The sequence below is a fragment of the Anguilla anguilla genome, chromosome 1 (genome assembly GCF_013347855.1).
Source record: "Anguilla anguilla isolate fAngAng1 chromosome 1, fAngAng1.pri, whole genome shotgun sequence".
In the NCBI taxonomy this organism is placed as follows: domain Eukaryota; kingdom Metazoa; phylum Chordata; class Actinopteri; order Anguilliformes; family Anguillidae; genus Anguilla; species Anguilla anguilla.
In genome coordinates this window covers 369,526-389,638 of record NC_049201.1, presented here as the reverse complement: position 1 = coordinate 389,638, position 20,113 = coordinate 369,526, and the positions used below count along the sequence as shown (strand labels likewise).

Below are 20,113 nucleotides of genomic sequence, written 5' to 3'. Positions count from 1 at the left end.
AGAACAGGGACATGCCAATATAGCAGAATCAGTAGCCGCTTCAGATGAGTGAATTTATGAAGGAAGGGAGGAAGGAAGGAAGGAAGGAAGGAGGCTAGTTTAGGCCATTTGGAATGGCAGAAGGGATTTTAGCTACAACTCAGAAGTTGCAGGTTAAAATTGTAACACCTGCTAAGTAAAGATAAAATGGTAGTACCTGCACTACTTAAGTAAATGTCAAGGTGTATAATTGGATAGTATGTAAAACATGTAATTGCTCTGGATAAGGGCATCTGATAAAGTAATAAAAATATAAAAAGGGCATCAGTTTATTTCTAGACCCTCAATGTACAGACATTGTACTGCACTGTAGTACTGCCCTGGTTGTCAGATCAAAACCAGCTGTGTGTAGTGTAGGGTCCAAACCCAGCATTATGTGTGCACAGTATTCACAGTTGTAAACCTACACATCACATTTTCAGTGCCACTTTTATAAAACCACATGTAAAATATATATCATTACAGAATAATTTTCAAGGGATATGCAGTTTGTAAGTAGAGTTTGAGTTCACAGCATAGACCGTATAGGTTCACAGTCTGGTGGTATTTTTCTCTCTCTACTGCTCTAGCAGACGATGATGACTGCCAGGGACAAAGTCTGAGTTCCCCTCCCGGCCACGTGGCGTCGCTGTTTCAAATGCATCATGGAGTGACCCGGGTTAGAGTGCAGGACGCATCGCACTGATGCTGTTCAGTAGATTTATCTTGTTAGTCAGCTAGTTATTGGTATCGAAATAGCTCATGACCGAAGTTCGACCCAATTTTTATTCAAGCTGAAGAACTGGTGAAAGTATACGAACAAAATGAGTTGTCTATGGATGGGCAATGTGAGTCTTCTTCCCTTGAATTTCGAAAGGCCGAGCCAGGTTGCTTGTGCTAGCTAGCATGCAAGGACAGCTAGTTAGAGCTACGAACAGGAAAACGAAACACTCAATTGCCTGCATAAACTAATACGTTGTTAGCTATGCGAGGTAACGCGGTAACTTAGCTTTAGGGATAAAATATGTAGCGTCAGTTGGTTAATGAACAAAACTGTGACTAGCTAGCTAGTCTATATCGGATTGTCAGTTAAACATGCAAGCTAGCCGGCGTTACTTTGACCATACACATGGTATTTAATTATCGTTTAAGCAGTTTCCAGTTATCACCGGCGACAGGTGCGCTAATCTCGCAATTAATTAAGCAAAGCTCACTCGGTAGGGTGACGTGTTGGTATCTAACCAGCCAACTTGATACTGGTACGAACTTGATACTGAACGAAATCATTTCCATTAGGGTTCAGAACCGTTCAGCGGGGTATCTGAAGCACTGTCACATAGCCCAGTCGAAATGAATAGGAGTCTAGCTTGATTCTGGTTGGTTTGAGTTGTGTGTAATGTGCGCTTATGGGCTGGGTTTAGTTGTGTGTAATGTGTACTTATGGGCTGGGTTGAGTTGTGTGTAATGTATGCTTATGGGCTGGGTTGAGTTGTGTGTAATGTATGCTTATGGGCTGGGTTTAGTTGTGTGTAATGTGTGCTTATGGGCTGGGTTTAGTTGTGTGTAATGTGTGCTTATGGGCTGGGTTGAGTTGTGTGTAATGTATGCTTATGGGCTGGGTTGAGTTGTGTGTAATGTATGCTTATGGGCTGGGTTGAGTTGTGTGTAATGTATGCTTATGGGCTGGGTTGAGTTGTGTGTAATGTATGCTTATGGGCTGGGTTTAGTTGTGTGTAATGTGTGCTTATGGGCTGGGTTTAGTTGTGTGTAATGTGTGCTTATGGGCTGGGTTGAGTTGTGTGTAATGTATACTTATGGGCTGGGTTGAGTTGTGTGTAATGTATGCTTATGGGCTGGGTTGAGTTGTGTGTAATGTATGCTTATGGGCTGGGTTGAGTTCTGTAATGTGCAGTTCATGCTCAGGCTCCTGTCCTCACACAGATCCACACCACAGGGTTTAATGCTGCTCTGTGATTTGATGTGTAACTTCCTGTTCCCTGGTTCCCATGTCCCTCCAGCTGGAGCCCTACATGGATGAGAAGTTCATCTCCCGCGCCTTCGCCACCATGGGGGAGCTGGTGGTGGGGGTGAGGATTATTCGCAATAAGATGACATGGTGAGACAGCTGTGTGTGATGTGTGTGTGTGTAAGGCTGTGTTCTCGGTCCCATGTAAGGCTGTGTTCTCGGACCTGTGTAAGGCTGCATTCTCGGTCCTGTGTAAGGCTGTGTTTTTTCGGGTTTTAGGGGCGCTGCGGGGTACTGCTTTGTGGAGCTGGCGGACGAAGCGACGGCAGAAAGGTGTCTCCGTAAGATCAACGGGAAACCCCTTCCTGGAGCCACACCGGTACCCAACTCCCCCTGCTTTAACCTTAACCCTTAACCCTTCACCCTGACTGTCCCAATGTCCTCACATTCTGCAGGGGATTCCTGACAGCGCTGCTACATACATCAATTTCTGGAGCTCTGGTCCTGGATGCTGATTGGTCAAACAGTATTCCTTACGATTCCTAATATTGATGTGATAAATTACTCCAGGGCATCATACGCCTGTTCATTAAGCACAGCTTTCCGCACCATCTCAGAGCGTGTGTGGTCTGTGTGGGCGGGACAGGTGTGGGTGGGACAGGTATGGGTGGGACAGGTATGGGCGGGACAGGCGTGGGCGGGACAGGTATGGGCGTGGCAGGTGTGTTAAGGGTTGTTATCAGGCAGGTGCTCCTCTCGTCTCTTTCTCATGATTTCTCACTTTCTCTGCAGCCCAAAAGGTTCAAGTTGAACCGCGCCACGTATGGGAGGCAAGGGGACGGCAGGTACGCACAACATCCTCCACCTGCACCTCCACCTTCACCTCAAACACAGCGTCCTCCACCTGCACCTCACACACAGCGTCCTCCACCTGCACCTCACACACAGCATCCTCCACCTGCACCTCACACACAGCGTCCTCCACCTGCACCTCACACACAGCGTCCTCCACCTGCACCTCCACCTGCACCTCACACACAGCGTCCTCCATCTGCACCTGCACCTCACACACTGCGTCCTCCACCTGCACCACCTGCACCTCACACACAGCGTCCTCCACCTGCACCTCGACCTGCACCTCACACACAGCGTCCTCCACATGCACCTCCACCTGCACCTCACACACAGCGTCCTCCACATGCACCTCCACCTGCACCTCACACACAACGTCCTCCACATGCACCTCCACCTCACACACAGTGTCCTCCACCTGCACCTCACACACAGCGTCCTCCACCTGCACCTCACACGCAGCGTCCTCCACATGCACCTCCACCTCACACACAGCGTCCTCCACCTGCACCTCACACGCAGCGTCCTCCACATGCACCTCCACCTCACACACAGCGTCCTCCACCTGCACCTCACACGCAGCGTCCTCCACATGCACCTCCACCTCACACACAGCGTCCTCCACATGCACCTCCACCTCACACACAGCGTCCTCCACCTGCACCTCACACACGGCGTCCTCCACCTCCACCTGCACCTCACACACAGCCTCCTGCACCTCCACCTCACACACAGTGTCCTCCACCTGCACCTCCACCTCACACACAGTGTCCTCCACCGTACACACCGAGTCCTGCACCTCCACCTCACACACGGCATCCTCCACCTCACACACAGTGTCCTCCCCCTGCAACTCCACCTCACACAGAGCGTCCTGCACCTCCACCTCACACAGTGTCCTCCACCTGCACCTCCACCTCACACACAGCGTCCTGCACCTCCACCTCTCTCACAGTGCCCTCCACCTGCACCACCACCTCACACAGAGCCTCCTCCGCGTCTCCTCCTCACACAGACTGACTGTAGAGTGTGCTAGCTGTGGCTTGTGTTGTTGTCTGCTATTGATTTCCTGCCAGCAGTATTCCAATTATGATGTCATCAGCCTTCTCAGGACTTGATTGGTTAGTTTCTGTGTGTGCTGACCTATCAGGCACACTGTTATTGTTGCATTGCGGTAACGTGGGCTGCTCTTGTGTCTGTGGTTCCTGTCAGGAACAGAGGGGGTCCCCCAGATGGGCGCTGTGCTCAGCCGTACCCCTACGGTCACGGCCAGTACTACCAGCAGTACCCCAACTACTACAACAACTGGGGCTATGAGCACAGCACCGCCAGCTACTACAACCAGTACGACTACAGCACACAGGTACTGCCCATACTCACACACACACACTCACACACTCTCACACACACTGACACACACACTTACACATTCAGACACTCACACTCTCACACACACACTCATTGTGCTATTACAGTAAGGAACAATATGTCTGCTCTTCAGATAAACACCCACCTCATGCTTAACTAAGATTTTAAATATGTTAATATGACGTTTTACTGAAACTTTAGATTGTAAATTGCTGACATGTCCTTTCATTTTAGGCATATGAAGACGTTGAAGATGACGGACTAGAGGGTGAGTTTATTGGCTATTTTTTCTTTTTCAAAAAATCTTTTTTGTCTTGTGAGGAAGCTAAGCTGAGTGCTGTGTGTCCTGTATCTCTGCTCAGCTGAGCGCTGTGTGTCCTGTATCTCTGCGCAGCTGAGCGCTATGTGTCTTGTATCTCTGAGCAGCTGTGTGCTGTGTGTCCTGTATATCTGCGCAGCTGTGTGTCCTGTATGTCCGCACAGCTGTGTGTCCTGTATCTCTGCACAGCTGTGTGTCCTGTGTCTTTGCGCAGCTGTGTGTCCTGTATCTCTGCGCAGCTGTGTGCTGTGTGTCCTGTATCTCTGGGCAGCTGAGCGCTGTGTGTCTTGTATCTCTGCGCAGCTGAGCGCTATGTGTCTTGTATCTCTGAGCAGCTGAGTGCTGTGTGTCCTGTATCTCTGTGCAGCTGAGCGCGATGTGTCTTGTATCTCTGCACAGCTGAGCGCTATGTGTCTTGTATCTCTGAGCAGCTGTGTGTCCTGTGTCTTTGCGCAGCTGTGTGTCCTGTATATCTGCGCAGCTGTGTGTCCTGTATCTCTGCGCAGCTGAGCGCTGTGTGTCCGGTATCTCTGCGCAGCAGTGTGTCCTGTGTCTCTGCACAGCTGTGTGTCCTGTGTCTTTGCGCAGCTGTGTGTCCTGTGTCTTTGCGCAGCTGAGCGCTGTGTGTCCTGTATCTCTGCGCAGCTGTGTGTCTTGCATATCTGCGCTGCTGTGTGTCCTGTGTCTCTGCGCAGCTAAGCGCTGTGTCCTGTATCTCTGTGCAGCTGTGTGTCCTGTATCTTTGCGCAGCTGAGCGCTGTGTGTCTTGTATATCTGCGCAGCTGTGTGTCCTGTATCTCTGCGCAGCTGTGTGTCCTGTATCTCTGCGCAGCTAAGCGCTGTGTGTCCTGTATCTCTGCGCTGCTGTGTGTCCTGTATCTCTGCGCAGCTGAGCGCTGTGCTGTATCTTTGCGCAGCTGAGCGCTGTGTGTCTTGTATATCTGCGCAGCTGTGTGTCCTGTATCTCTGCGCAGCTGTGTGTCCTGTATATCTGCGCAGCTGTGTGTCCTGTATCTCTGCGCAGCTAAGCGCTGTGTGTCCTGTATCTCTGCGCTGCTGTGTGTCCTGTATCTCTGCGCAGCTGAGTGCTGTGTGTCCTGTATTTCTGCGCAGCTGAGCGCTGTGTGTCCTGTATGTCTGCGCAGATCCCGGGGAGCAGCTGGACGTGACTGAGGCCAACAGGCAGTTCATGGAGGAGAGCGAGGAGCTGTATGATGCCCTGATGGAATGCCATTGGCCGCCCCGGGACTCCGCCCACCTCCCCATCTCCCTTTAGCCCACCTCTGCTCGCACGTCACATGACATGACTCGCGTCTGAACGGTCCACTCAGTCTTATCTATAGGCCCTATGGAAGGTTAAAGGTCATTTTGAGCCAGGCTGGGCTGGCATTCTGAACTCTCCTGGATGACGTTCCTCTGCTTCCCTCAGAATCTGCAGGATTCTTTTCTCTTGCATCTTTCGCTGCCCGTTTCGTCCTTGCCCCCCCACCCTTTCTTTGTAGGGGCTTATGAGTAAGCAGCAGCTGTGAACCACGGACTGGTCTGGGGACACTGGTATACACAAAGAAACTGCCCTGTATACACAAGGAGTAAGGGAGGACCTCAGTGTGGACTGGGGAATCTGAACAGAAAATCCCTTCCTGCAACAGAAGATTCTTTAGCAGCTTGTCTGTGTTTAATTTCAGCAGGTCTGGGCTGTGCATCTCTGTACACGCAGTGTGGATCTTGTGGGATTGGAGGACGTTCACAGAAAGGTGGCAGTCTGATTCAGCTTGTTCTTTATGTCCAGTAAACATTAGCGCATTCCAAGCCGACTCTCTCCTGAGGCAGAGTGCAGTGCGGAGTGCTTTTCTGCTGTAGATACTCACAGCAGTCTAAACTACGGCATTGCCATTATTGCACACACATTTGTTTTGGTTACCCAAGGTGCAATTTAAGTAGTGTTTGTGTTGAATGTGTGCCGAACATTGACTAGAGTACATGTCCCCCCGAGTGCATTTTTCACCATAAAATTTCATCTCTTCGGAATCACCGGAGAATATCAGTGAAATAAATGTACAGATTAGTTACCTGTAGACCTTTCAGAACAATTTCGCCATCTTGTGTTATTTTGCAAAAAAAAAAATAAAGAATATTTCTCTTTTGATGGTCTTGAGTTTTTAATATGAATCACATCAAAAGTTATTTATGTAGTGCATTTCACAAACAATTGTCACAGTACCCTTCACAGACAGCCCTGGCCTAAACCCCCACAGGAGCAGGCCTAAGGTAACAGTGGCAAGGGAAAACTCCCTGGTAACGGAGAGGAACGTTAAATGTTTGGGCAGAAATGTGTTTACACCCCGTGAGCTGATTGAAGCCTGTGGTTCCCTGCTGTGTACGGAGGGTGCTGTTGCTTAATGCAAACAGCTGACTGTAGAACTGCACCGAGTATAAATGTGCAGCTCATGACCGAGCAGCACTGTAGGGGTGGAAATGTCCTTTTACTCTGTGTGCTGGAGGGGCTTTCCTGAACAGCCTTTTATCATTGGCTGAAGCAGGTCATGTGAGTGTGTCACCGTCTCCATGGAGACGGACAGCAGGAGCCATGGGACGGTGTAATTACAAAAAAGGTGGACCTAAAAAACCTGTGTCAGTCTTTTTCCGGTTCAGGTGTCATATGGATATACCCCTTTATTGGATATAAGTCTAACACATGATTGTGTTCTTTGGCACATTGTTTTGCACATGCATAAATACAAGTTACTGGTAGGTTGGTTACTTAACTTAATAGCCTCTTAGCTTTCTCAGCTATGAAGGTAGCTAGCAAGGTTCTGTAGCTGGCTTGCCATGTTAAATTTGGTTCAATTCACATTACGGAAATGTCGTAGTTAAATCCTGGAGTCGCGGGCTAGCTGGGTAGCTTGATAGTTAAGCAAGTAGCTATTGAAATGTTTACTTGCTTTAGCTAACTACTTGGCTTACTGTGCTTTAGTCAGCAGGCTAATAACGTGTAAAAATGTCCAGCGCAGATCCTATGTGAATAAGCACAAATTAATGCATGCTTAGCCTTGTATCTGATATGTAAAAATGACACCTGAACCAGAAACGGGTTGACACTGGTTTTACAGGTCCACCTTTTTTGTAATTAGAGCGGCACACTGCAGTGCATGTGGGAATGGTGCAGTCCGGCTCAGGGGCGGAGCGTATGGGAATGGTACAGTCCGGCTCAGGGGCGGAGCATATGGGAATGGTACAGTCCGGCTCAGGGGCGGAGCGTATGGGAATGGTACAGTCTACCTCAGGGGCGGAGCGTATGGGAATGGTACAGTCCGGCTCAGGGGCGGAGCGTATGGGAATGGTACAGTCCGGCTCAGGGGCGGAGCGTATGGGAATGGTACAGTCCGGCTCAGGGGCGGAGCGTATGGGAATGGTACAGTCCAGCTCAGGGGTATCCTTGCCCTGTGTTGGGTGGATTTGACAAAGTTAATGTATGTATAAATGGTTCCCTTCCGACCGATGTCATCACTCTCCTTCATATGCATAGAATTGGGCTGTCTTGTGCTTAGACAAATATGAATGCAAAATAAATGGTGGTATATCTATGGTTTCCACCAGTAAAACGAAGTTTAAAAAATGCACTAGTAACATGCACCGTACTAGTTAATTGCATTGTACACGTGTTGTTTTGACATGCTTGAATAGATGTTATCCTGTATTTTAAAGGGTGAGCCACAGAAATCTAACTTGACATAGTGTGTCTGACAATCATAAAGTTGATGGGATTGGTTCATAGCTATGACTGGGAGCATTTAGCTTCCAGAGTTTTCTTCCAGTCAGACATGGGGACCATTTCAAAATGAAAAGCTGTACACTGTCTAGCTTTATGTTTTCCACCCCTTATGTCATTTCAATCTGTTATGCAATGTTTCCTAGTTGTAATTGTTTTGAAGGTTAATATACATTTGCATTATGTGCTGCTGTCTAAATATTATTGTACTGCAAATATTCATGTGGTACTTATCTTGGCAATTAAGTACTTTTGTGGTTGCCTTGAAAAGAGTGAAACTGGTAGTAATACATACAGAAATGACCACCAACATGGGTATCATCTGACATTCTATTTAAAATTGTACGGGAGGCCATGTTATATTTCTTCAGTTTGAGGGCGTCATGCTGCGCAAATTCTGCGCATATTCACAGATACGTATCCTGCGTGGAACGTCTGAGGGTCTCCTAACAGCTCCTGGGATGATCCGTGCGGACGTCTTTAAAGAACAACGCGGCAGCTGTGAATGCGCAACCCCACGCCCTCAAATACGTCACTTTTTAACGACTCTCTTGACGTTTCCGCCAGTCTTGGGGCCTGGCCTGTGACGAAACATCTGGCGATTTGGAGAAACGGAAGCATTTGTACGGAGGCCCTTAACCTAGCTTCTTAGACAAGTAAGGTTTTATTTATTGCACATCTGAAAAACTAATGCTCTTCATTTATGTGGCGATGAGTTTTTACATGTTACCTGCTTCACCAGCCGTCCAAATAGCACTGTGTAGCTACGCTAAAAGGTAGAGTAGTCTAGCTGACCAATATGAACTGTCTGGAGTAATGTTATAGTTAGGTCTGTCCGCAGCTAACGCCGCGTAACATTGTGTCCAACAACATAACTGTTAAACTGACAGCAGCATGTATAATGTTGTTAGAGTGATTGCTGTAAGCGAGGTTTCATTTTAGCAAAGACTAGACTAAAATAACGGAATACACATTGAAAGGCTAACAATACATTAGCTTGTTGATGATGGGGTCTGTATGGTTGCTAACATAAGCCAAATAGGTACCAATAGTGGGACAAGGTATTTACGGACACAAGGTGTTGCCTATGCTCTTCTGTCTAACCGACTCTTGATTTATAGGTGTTTACCGTGTATGGCAAGCATTGGCTCAGGTATCGTTAGTTGGTTATTCTTGTTTATTTTGTTTGTTTACTGGCCCTTGCTTGTGTGCAGTTACGCTCGCGAGCTAATGTTTGCTACGTCACCTTGCTTCTTCAGTATATTCAGTGGTGATGTCTTGACCTGGTGCAAATGGGTCAGTCTTTCATTATGAAAACCATGGCTTCCATTACATGTTTAAATAGACCTCAGTCCATATTTTTCATTGTGTCGGCAACGAGAATTACATTTTTATTTAAAACGCGAATACAGCTGATAGACGCTGGTCCTAATATCGTCCTAATATCTATGGTGTAGTGCTTTCGCTGCCAAATAGTGATCCACTATATTTTGGATGCGCGCCAGCGCTACAGCGGAGAGGCATTTCCTGCAATATTGGGGCCTGGTACAACCGACACTAGCACTGCGCTAGCAAATGAACACACCCTCTTACCCACACATCTGTGTGCTGTAAACATGCTGTTAAGAATAAGAACGCACAGAAAGAGATTAAAATGCGTGAAAATGCTGATATTGCAGTGGTTTCCTTTGGTTACCGCAGCTCGCGCTCATTAAAACTGCCCATAGAGTGGGAAGCTCTGAATATCTCAGTCTCAGACTGTTGCACAGTCGAAATGCTATTGCATTGAAGAGCTTGATATTATGCGGGATTGTCATGTAGTTTACAAGAATCATAGCGAAGAGAACAGACCGGTACCATTAGTTAGAGGTAATGTTTGCGTCCAGGAAGACGCTGCTTGCTCTGTGACTGGCTCGTTGTTAGGGTTGGGAATCACCAGGGCCCTCACGATAGGATATTATCCCTTTAGTCGCGATGCGATGTGATTCTCTGTGTTTGTTTTGTTTATTTTTGTTTTGTGATACACTTAAGTATTACGATTAGACTGCCATATCTTGACATTTTTCATTCATTTACTTTTCATTTGACTGCAGTAAAAAGTTGAAATCATACGCCTAAAGAGTAAAAATATGTCGAAAACCCCATTACACCTCGCAATAGAAAGCCTTGTATTGAGCAAGTGTGATCACACAGGCACTCAACTGAATGAAGAGTTTTCGGGAGGCTTTGCTACAGAAGTATGGCAGAACGCTGGATATATATATATATATATATAATATATATGTATACGGAAAAAAATGATATATATACATATACTGTATATGAATATATATATGTATATATAATTTTTTTTCTTAATGTGGAGTTTTCTAAATGTGTGTTAATGCATCTCTCCTCCAACAGGGCAGTGTTGTCCAGCCCCGCCCTCCTGTGAGCCCCGCCCCTCTCTGGGCCCCGCCCCCCTGTGAACCACGCCCTGTCCTCACAGCAGCCATGTCGTACGGGAAGCCAGACAGCTACCGCTCGCTGCCGCGCGACTTCAGCAGCCTCATCCAGACATGCAGCTCCAACATCCAGAAAATCACCCAGAACAGTGAGTATGAGGGGGGGGAGAAATCCCAGCCCCGCCCTGCCACACCCTGCCACGCCCAGCCCCGCCCTCCCATACCCTGCCACGCCCTTTCCCACCCAGCCACACCCTGGCACACCCTGCCACGCCCAGCCCCGCCCTCCCATACCCTGCCACGCCCTTCCCCACACAGCCACGCCCTGCCACACCCTGCCACGCCCAGCCCCGCCCTGCCACACCCTGTCACGCCCTTTCCCACCCAGCCACGCCCTGGCACACCCTGTCATCGGTCAGTGGTCTTGGAGGTTTTATGATCTATTTACTTCTACTGTTTTATAGCTGCATTAATAATAATAAGAGTATTAACTAAGTATTTCATCACCACATTAATTTATGAGCTTCTGAATAACATCGTAATTGTGTTGTCATCTGGTCCAGAATTTTGAATGTAAAATCTAGATTATGGGTTGCTCTGACCTTACAGAGTACAAAGTGATGCCCATTGCCACTATGAGTGTGTTTGTGTACGTGTGTGTTTGTGTGCATGCGTGCGTACGTGTGTGTTTGTGTGCATGCGTGCGTACGCGCGTGTGTGTGTGCATGCGTACGTGTGTGTGTGTGTTTGTGTGCGTGCGTACGTGTGTGTTTGTGCGTACGTGTGTGTACGTGTGTGTGTGCGTGCGTGCGTATGCGCGTGTGTGTGTGCGTGCGTACGTGTGTGTGTGTGCGTGCGTACGTGTGTGTGTGTGTGCGTGCGTACGTGTGTGTATGCATGCGTACGTGTGTGTGTGTGTGTGCGTGCGTGTGTGCGTGCGTACGTGTGTGTGTGTGTGTGTGCGTGCGTAAATGTGTGTGTGTGTGTGTATGCGTGTGTACGTGTGTGTTTGTACGCATGCGTGCGTACGTGTGTGTTTGTGTGTATGCATGCGTAAATGTGTGTGTGTGTGTGTGTGCGTGTGTGTGTGTCTATGCGTGCGTACGTGTGTGCGTGTGCGTACGTGTGTGTTTGTGTGTGTGCGTGCGTAAATGTGTGTTTGTGTGCATGCGTCCGTACGTGTGTGTGTGTGTGTGCGTGCATACGTGTGTGTGCGTGCGTAAATGTGTGTTTGTGTGTGTGCGTGCGTACGTGTGTGTGTTTGTGTGTGTGCGTGCGTACGTGTGTGTTTGTATGTGACTGCGGGGTGGGGGGGACTGTAGGGTAAAAGTGAGGGGGTGGGGTTGGGTGTAGGGCTGGGCAATATATCGATATTATATCGATATTGTGATATGAGACTACATATCGTCTGGGATTTTGTATATCGTGATATGGCATAAGTGTTGTCTTTTCCTGGTTTTAAAGGCAACAATACTGACGTGATGTTATTTTCTGAACCTACCTGACTATTCTAGCTGTTCTATTATTTGCCTTTACTCACTTAGTTATTACATAGGCATTACTGATGATTATTTATAAAAAATCTCATCGTGTAATTTTGTGAAAGTATGAATAGTCATCCCCACTATATCATCACAATATCGGTCAAAATTGGTAAAAAATATTGTGATATTTGATTTTGTTCATGTCGCCCAGCCCTAGTGGGGTGTGACTGCAGGGGTGGGGGGGGACGGTAGGGTAAAAGCGGGGGAGGTGTTTACTCTAAAGCAGAAGTGGCTGAGGGGGGGGGGGGGGGGGGGGGCTTCTGGAACTGAAAGTTCTGTTTCCAGCCATGCAGATCACAGATGTGTCACTGCACTCTGGTGCTGTTCTCTCTCTTAACTCTGTTCTCTCTCTCTCCCCCTCTGTCTCCCTCTTCCTCTCTGTCTCTCTGTGCAGCTGGCCAGATTAAAAGCATGCTGTACCAGCTGGGCTCCAAACCGGACACTCCTGAGCTAGAGGACAGACTGTAAGTGAACCTGGACACCATTTCCCATTAGCACGCACAACACAATGAGTGGAGACTCCAGGACTCCATTTCCCAGCAGCATACTCAACACAATGGGTGGTGGTTCCAGTGAAAACATCGCCTTTGTCTACCCCCAACCAATGTCACTCAGTGTTGCACACTTCTCAAGATCCCTCCACTTGAGTAAAGCTTAATACAAGACCCTGCATTCTGTTGTGAATACGCTGATACGTACTTAACCCCCCATGAAGACCCACCCCCTGACTGCAGAGAAAGATCAACACCCCCATAAAGACCCACCCCCTGACTGCAGAGAAAGAGCAGCACCCCCATAAAGACCCACCCCCTGACTGCAGAGAAAGAGCAGCACCCCCATAAAGACCCACCCCCTGACTTCAGAGAAAGAGCAGCACCCCCATAAAGACCCACCCCCTGACTTCGGGGAAAGAGCAGCACCCCCATAAAGACCCACCCCCTGACTGCAGAGAAAGAGCAACACTCCCATAAAGACCCACCCCCTGACTTTGGGGAAAGAGCAACACTCCCATAAAGACCCACCCCCTGACTGCAGAGAAAGAGCAGCACCCCCATAAAGACCCACCCCCTGACTGCAGAGAAAGAGCAACACTCCCATAAAGACCCACCCCCTGACTTTGGGGAAAGATCAACACCCCCATAAAGACCCACCCCCTGACTGCAGAGAAAGAGCAGCACCCCCATAAAGACTCACCCCCTGACTGCAGAGAAAGAGCAGCACCCCCATAAAGACCCACCCCCTGACTTCAGAGAAAGAGCAGCACCCCCATAAAGACCCACCCCCTGACTGCAGAGAAAGAGCAACACTCCCATAAAGACCCACCCCCCGACTGCAGAGAAAGAGCAGCACCCCCATAAAGACCCACCCCCTGACTGCAGAGAAAGAGCAACACCCCCATAAAAGCGGAGGCTTGGTGTTCGCATGCAGATGGAAGTATGGAAGTATGGAAACCTGAGAAGCAGTTGCTGGAATGTAACCATCGTTGTAGTTTCAAAATAGTAATTTGTTAGCAACTTTTTAAAGCGCATAACGGCTTCAAAATTCATGGTTGATTTATGATAATTCATCTCGTAGAATAAAATGTGAAACTCTCTTCGGCATACGTTAGCCACAGGTCTTATTTTCCCCACAATTCGAAATCCCTTTGGTGTAAAAAGAATTGTGAATATGCTGAGGGAACGCATAGCTCAATAATGCTAGTTCAGTTCCTGTTCTTAGGGCTATATTCTGTAACTCGCGATTGCCTCATGGTTTAAAACTGTACCGTAGCTTAACCTTTTTCTGTATGAACTGCGGAGTGAAAAAAGGAAAAGTGGAACCCAAAGTAGAGGCTCTTAATTTAACTTCCTTTGAGTTTTTCCTCAGTACAATTTTCCTTTAAGATGCAGTGAGCAACACTGCCCCCTTGTGGTGGTACCTGATAGCCTTGGTGCTTGAATGTTGGTGGGATGGTGACTGAGCTGGAGTTGCAGCTGAGGGCTGTTTCTGCTCCACAGGCAGCAGCTGCAGCACTACACCAATCAGCTGGCTAAGGAGACCAACAAACATCTAAAGGACCTGGGGTCTCTGCCCTTACCACTGTCTCCCTCTGAGCAAGTGAGTGTGTGTGTGCGTGTGTGTGTGTGAGTGTGCATGGAGTGTGCGTGCGTGCGTGCGTGCGTGTGTGCGTGTGTGCGTGTGTGCGTGCGTGGTGTGTGCGTGCGTGCGTGCGTAAGTGTGTGTGCTCCTGTGTGCATGCGTGCGTGTGAGTGTGCGTGTGTGTGTGTGAGTGTGCGTGGTGTGTGCGTGCGTGAGTGTGCGTGCATGCGCGTGCATGTGCGTGCGTGCGTGCGTGCGTGTGAGTGTGCGTGTGTGTGTGAGTGCGTGCGTGAGTGTGTGCGTGCGTGCGTGCATGCGCGTGTGCGTGTGTGTGTGTGTTTAGTGCAGGTGTGCTGGGTGGGTGGAAGGCTAACCCCCTGGGTTTCCCTGCAGAGGCAGCAGAAGCTACAGAAGGAGCGGCTCATGAACGATTTCTCTGCAGCGCTCAACAACTTCCAGGTGGTCCAGCGCCGCGCCGCGGAGAAGGAGAAGGAGTCTGTGGCCAGAGCTCGCGCCGGGTCCCGTCTTTCCGTAAGCGCTCCTCCTGTCTCCTCCCATCTCCTCCTGTCTCCTCCTGTCTCCTCCCATCTCCTCTCTGTCTCACAGTCAGTGCTGCTCCCTGTCTCCTCCCATCTCCTCCCTGTCGGACCCTGTTGTTTCCCCGTCTTCCCCCTCAGCATCACAAAAGACATTTCTTAACCTGTGTAGAAACACACAGACTTTGTCCATTAAAGGGTTAAACTTGACGGAGTGTAGCACAGTGGGTAAGGAACTGAGCTTGTAACCGAAAGGTCGCAGGTTCGATTCCCGGGTAAGGACACTGCCGTTGTACCCTTGAGCAAGGTACTTAATCGAAATTGCTTCAGTATATATCCAGCTGTATAAATGGATACAATGTAAAATGCTATGTAAAAAAGTTGTGTAAGTCGCTCTGGATAAGAGCGTCTGCTAAATGCCTGTAATGTAATGTAAACACGTGTGACAGGTAGCACGCTGAATGTAGTGTGTGTGGAAGGTGCGCTGAGCAGGAGCTGTAGACTCTGTGTCTGCTGCATGCCTTTCAATTTAAGCTCTCATTTACAGGCTGACGATGGGAATCGAGATGAGCAGCTCGTTTCCTTTGACAAGTAAGTTTAAACACTCGTTCACTTAAACTTGGGCCCTGTGTTTCAGTAGTGATATTGGACCCTGTGTTTCAGTAGTGATATTGGGCCCTGTGTTTCAGTAGTGATTTTGGACCCTGTGTTTCAGTAGTGACATTGGGCCCTGTGTTGCAGTAGTGATATTGGACCCTGTGTTTCAGTAGTGATATTGGACCCTGTGTTACTGTAGTGATATTGGACCCTGTGTTGCAGTAGTGACATTGGGCCCTGTGTTGCAGTAGTGATATTGGGCCCTGTGTTGCAGTAGTGATATTGGACCCTGTGTTTCAGTAGTGATATTGGACCCTGTGTTACTGTAGTGATATTGGGCCCTGTGTTTCAGTAGTGATATTGGGCCCTGTGTTTCAGTAGTGATATTGGGCCCTGTGTTTCAGTAGTGATATTGGACCCTGTGTTTCAGTAGTGATATTGGGCCCTGTGTTGCAGTAGTGATATTGGACCCTGTGTTTCAGTAGTGATATTGGACCCTGTGTTTCAGTAGTGATATTGGGCCCTGTGTTTCAGTAGTGATATTGGGCCCTGTGTTGCAGTAGTGATTTTGGACCCTGTGTTTCAGTAGTGATATTGGACCCTGTGTTACTGTAGTGATATTGGACCATGTGTTTCAGTAGTGATTTTGGACCCTGTGTTTCAGTAGTGATATTGGGCCCTGTGTTGCAGTAGTGATTTTGGACCCTGTGTTTCAGTAGTGATATTGGACCCTGTGTTACTGTAGTGATTTTGGACCCTGTGTTACTGTAGTGATGACTGGGGCCAGACGCAGAGCCAGGAGCAGGAGGTGGCGATCACTGAGGAGGATCTGGAGCTGATCAAGGAACGCGAGACCAACATCCGGCAGCTGGAGGTGAGAACATCTGGTATAATCTGGGCTGGTATTATAGGGACGGGTTACAGCCCATAACCACACTGATAAGGGTGTCTGTCAAATATTTAACTAAAGGCAAAGCAAAATGCACCCAAAGGAAGTTTCACGCTCCTCCCTCTGAAAGAGGAGCTCATTGGAGTCCTAAGGATTGCTGGAGTTCCTGTGAACAGCCACCTCACCATGACAGCAGCGTACTGTGACGCTGGTTCCTGTGTGTCTCATTCTCTCTCTGCTCTTAGTCAGACATCATGGACGTCAACCAGATCTTCAAGGACCTGGCAGTTATGATACACGACCAAGGGGAGATGATAGGTGAGTGAACCTTGCAGCCACCATGGACTGTTCGCTTTTTACTTTTCTCTTCCTGAATCAGGAACAGCTCTCTGCTCACCTGAGTGTATGCTACACTCAGACACTGTCCTCGGATCAGTGTTCTGTGGCAAGGATGTCAGCTCTCCCTACACCTGTGTAGAGAGGTTAACATGGTGTCTCTATTCTGTCTCAGATAGCATAGAGACTAACATGGTGTCTCTGCCTCAAATAGCATAGATGCTAACATGGTGTCTCTTTTCTGTCTCAGATAGCATAGAAGCTAACATGGTGTCTCTTCTCTGTCTCAGATAGCATAGAGGCTAACATGGTGTGTCTTTTCTGTCTCAGATAGCATAGAGGCTAACATGGTGTCTGTCTCAGATAGCATAGAGGCTAACATGGTGTCTCTTTTCTGTCTCAGATAGCATAGAGGCTAATGTGGAGAGCGCAGAGGTGCACGTTGAGCGGGGGACTGAGCAGTTGCAAAGGGCTGCCTACTATCAGGTAAGAGTGGAGGAGCTATAAAAAGCGCAGACTGGGCCCTATAGAGCGGTTCAGTCAGTAAAGACTCTCACCATGAGCGCAGGCTGGGCCCTATAGAGCGGTTCAGTCAGTGAAGACTCTCACTACGAGCGCAGGCTGGGCCCTATAGAGCAGCTCAGTCAGTAAAGACTCTCACTACGAGCGCAGGCTGGGCCCTATAGAGCAGCTCAGTCAGTAAAGACTCACTACAAGTGCAGGCTCTCTGTAGGAAAATAATTTTAGTGGTTAGGAGATTATGACCCAAAACCCATCCAAACACTCCAGGGAAGCTGTCCTTGGGTATGTGGGGAGAAGTGCTCGTGTAGACCTTGATATGTACTTAGGAAGCACCACCCGTACCTCTTGTCCCCTCCCCCCCTCCATACCCCCTGTCCCCTCCACCCCTCCATACCCCCTGTCCCCTCCCCCCCTCCATACCCCCTGTCCCCTCCACCCCTCCCCCTGTGTGACGCACCTGTTCTCTGCTCTGCAGAAAAAGTCCCGTAAGAAGATGTGCATCCTGGCGCTGGTGCTGTCGCTCGTGGTTACCATCCTGGGGGTCATCATCTGGCAAGCTGCCAAATGAGGACCCCTCACTCCACGCTGGCCTTTCATTCGTTACTCTCCGAGCGGGGGAGGCAGGGCCTTACCCTCCACAGAAACGCCTCCACCATAGGCTAGCCCTGCTCTCCTGAGTCACATGACCTAAAGCCACCCAATCAGGGAGGAGTCTGAGCGCATGGACTTCAATTAAGGCAGCATTCCTCCCCTGTGTTGATTTGTGTGATATGTACAGCACTAAACACTAAACTCCATCTGTTGCATTCTGAAGAGCTAATGATTATTCTCACCGTTGTCATGGTAATTATGCAGCAGGTATGTGTAGGACTCGTGTATATAAGTGGCACTGGGGGTAAGGTTCTGTTTCTCCGGTTAAAGACTGGGATGTCCCTGTTCATTGTTCATGTTCTGGTACGTGTTGTACAGGATTGTCATGGTGACCGTTAGCCTAACATTAGACAGGGCCTAGCGTTAGCCTAGCACTCGCCCTGTTCTCCCACATATCCCTGCTCTTCTTTACTGAGCAGGGTGAGTTTCCTGGAAAGTTCATTTAATTTCAGTGGTTTAGCTGTACATGTGCTCTTTAGTGTTTAAAGTGTTTATTATTATTATTATTATTATTATTATTATTATTATTTAGTACCCATGACTGGTACCAAAATATGAACTGGACAAGCCTTTCAGTCTTAAAGCTGTCTGCTAAAAAATTTGAAAATACCACCATGTCTCAAAGTTCTTTGAGTAATTGTAAACTTGAATTTTAATGTATATATACATATCATTTCTATTAGAATATTAAAGTGATAATGTCTTAAGCCGTGTTATCTCCATTCTCTGAGAAACGTGGCTGTCACACACTCCAGCATTACAGTTACTACAGAAACAAAATGACTAAGTGGGATAAGGGTCTGCCAGGGGTGCTGTGTGGGTGGGGATTCTCTTAGCCCCTCCTCTCAGGTGTTTGACAGGCAGATCTCTCTTGTGCTGAAAATGCACATCCCCCCCAGTCAGGTTAACATTAGTAACTTCTCCAGTTGACAGCATCAGTGTGTGAGCAGGTGTGTAGGTTAACATTAACAGTGTGTAGGTTAACATTTGCAGTATGTGAGCAGGTGTGTTGGTGAACATTAGCAGTGTGTGAGCAGGTGTGTTGGTGAACATTAGCAGTGTGTGAGCAGGTGGGTTGGTGAACATTAATAGTGTGTGAGTGAGTGTGTAGATGAACATTAGCATTGTGTGAGTGAGTGTGTAGGTTAACATTAGCAGTGTGTGAGTGAGTGTGTAGATGAACATTAGCAGTGTGTGAGTGAGTGTGTAGGTGAACATTAGCAGTGTGTGAGCAGCTGTGTTGGTGAACATTAGCAGTGTGTGAGCAGGTGTGTTGGTGAACATTAGCAGTGTGTGAGTGAGTGTGTAGGTTAACATAAGCATTGTGAGTGAGTGTGTAGGTTAACATTAGCATTGTGAGTGAGTGTGTAGGTTAACATTAGCAGCTCATACAGGATGCAGGACAGTTCAGCTGATCATCAGCCTTGATGCTGTGGTGCTGACCCAGTTCTGCCTGACGGGAAGTTGAGGGCTGTGGCAGGAAGTAGAAGGCTGTGCAGGACTTCTGCTTCAGGTCATCACTGCAGGTTGAATATAGAAGTAATAAAGGAAGTATCCAGTAGGGGGCAGTGGTGCTCTGAGCTGAGGACAGCAGCAGCTGTTGAAACTTCCTGATCTTTTTAAACAGGATGTGTCAGGCTATGTGTGTGTGTCAGGTTCTTTTTCCCCTTTTTTCGCAGTGTTGGGTGCACTTCCTGGTTGAGTAGATGTGGGATGGTGTTGAGTGCAGGGTTGAAAGCATTACTGGGCACAGTGTGTGCTGTGTTGGGTGCAGTCTACATTTTAATTGTCTGGCACTTTTTTTCCCTGTACTCAACATACGGTACAGAAATAATAAAACATAATTACAATCAATTCAAAGATACAATTAAATTCATAAGCAGAAAATGTACTCAGCCGTATTGGTATGAATGCAAGATTGTGTAACGCAGTGAAATATGGAGATGCTGTACAGTGTCTGAATGCCTTTTGCCACAGAGAGTGCCAGATTCCTCCAGTCACAAAGACCCTCAGCAGACTGCAAGCAATGCAATGGCACAGAGGAAGTGTATCAGGCAAAGTCGCTATATACCACTTACACAGAACCTGTATTGTATGAATGAATACACACACGATATGGAAGAGAATAAGTACACATCTCAATGATACTATACAATCATTACAAGACTACATGATTTAGTCTTAAAGACCCGTTTCTAAAGGAGTTTTTAATATGGACTTTAA

The 20,113-nt window shown here is 48.1% G+C and overlaps 2 protein-coding genes across 4 annotated transcripts; both read left to right on the top strand.

Annotated features, from left to right (window-relative positions):
• The first annotated feature begins 671 nt into the window (after positions 1-671).
• On the top strand, positions 672-6,667 carry LOC118223916 (tRNA selenocysteine 1-associated protein 1-like). Of its 2 annotated transcripts, none has more exons than XM_035411106.1 (7): positions 672-866; positions 2,037-2,134; positions 2,264-2,363; positions 2,777-2,829; positions 4,055-4,199; positions 4,439-4,472; positions 5,669-6,667. In XM_035411106.1, exons 1-7 carry the CDS (start codon positions 843-845, stop codon positions 5,797-5,799), a joined length of 585 nt encoding a protein of 194 aa, XP_035266997.1. In that variant the 5' UTR covers positions 672-842; the 3' UTR covers positions 5,800-6,667. The 2 variants fall into 2 exon arrangements, with proteins under 2 accessions (XP_035266997.1, XP_035266918.1); XM_035411027.1 differs by having other exon boundaries at positions 673-866; positions 4,049-4,199.
• Positions 6,668-8,713: 2,046 nt separating this feature from the next.
• Positions 8,714-18,597, top strand: LOC118215132 (syntaxin-12-like). 2 transcript variants are annotated; one of them, XM_035395573.1, is made up of 10 exons: positions 8,718-8,948; positions 10,696-10,885; positions 12,675-12,744; positions 14,278-14,377; positions 14,753-14,890; positions 15,443-15,486; positions 16,264-16,366; positions 16,627-16,699; positions 17,121-17,203; positions 17,715-18,597. In XM_035395573.1, exons 2-10 carry the CDS (start codon positions 10,786-10,788, stop codon positions 17,805-17,807), a joined length of 804 nt encoding a protein of 267 aa, XP_035251464.1. In that variant the 5' UTR covers positions 8,718-8,948; positions 10,696-10,785; the 3' UTR covers positions 17,808-18,597. The 2 variants fall into 2 exon arrangements, with proteins under 2 accessions (XP_035251472.1, XP_035251464.1); XM_035395581.1 differs by lacking the exons at positions 17,121-17,203; positions 17,715-18,597 and adding an exon at positions 17,008-17,066 and having other exon boundaries at positions 8,714-8,948.
• The last annotated feature ends 1,516 nt before the right edge of the window (positions 18,598-20,113 follow it).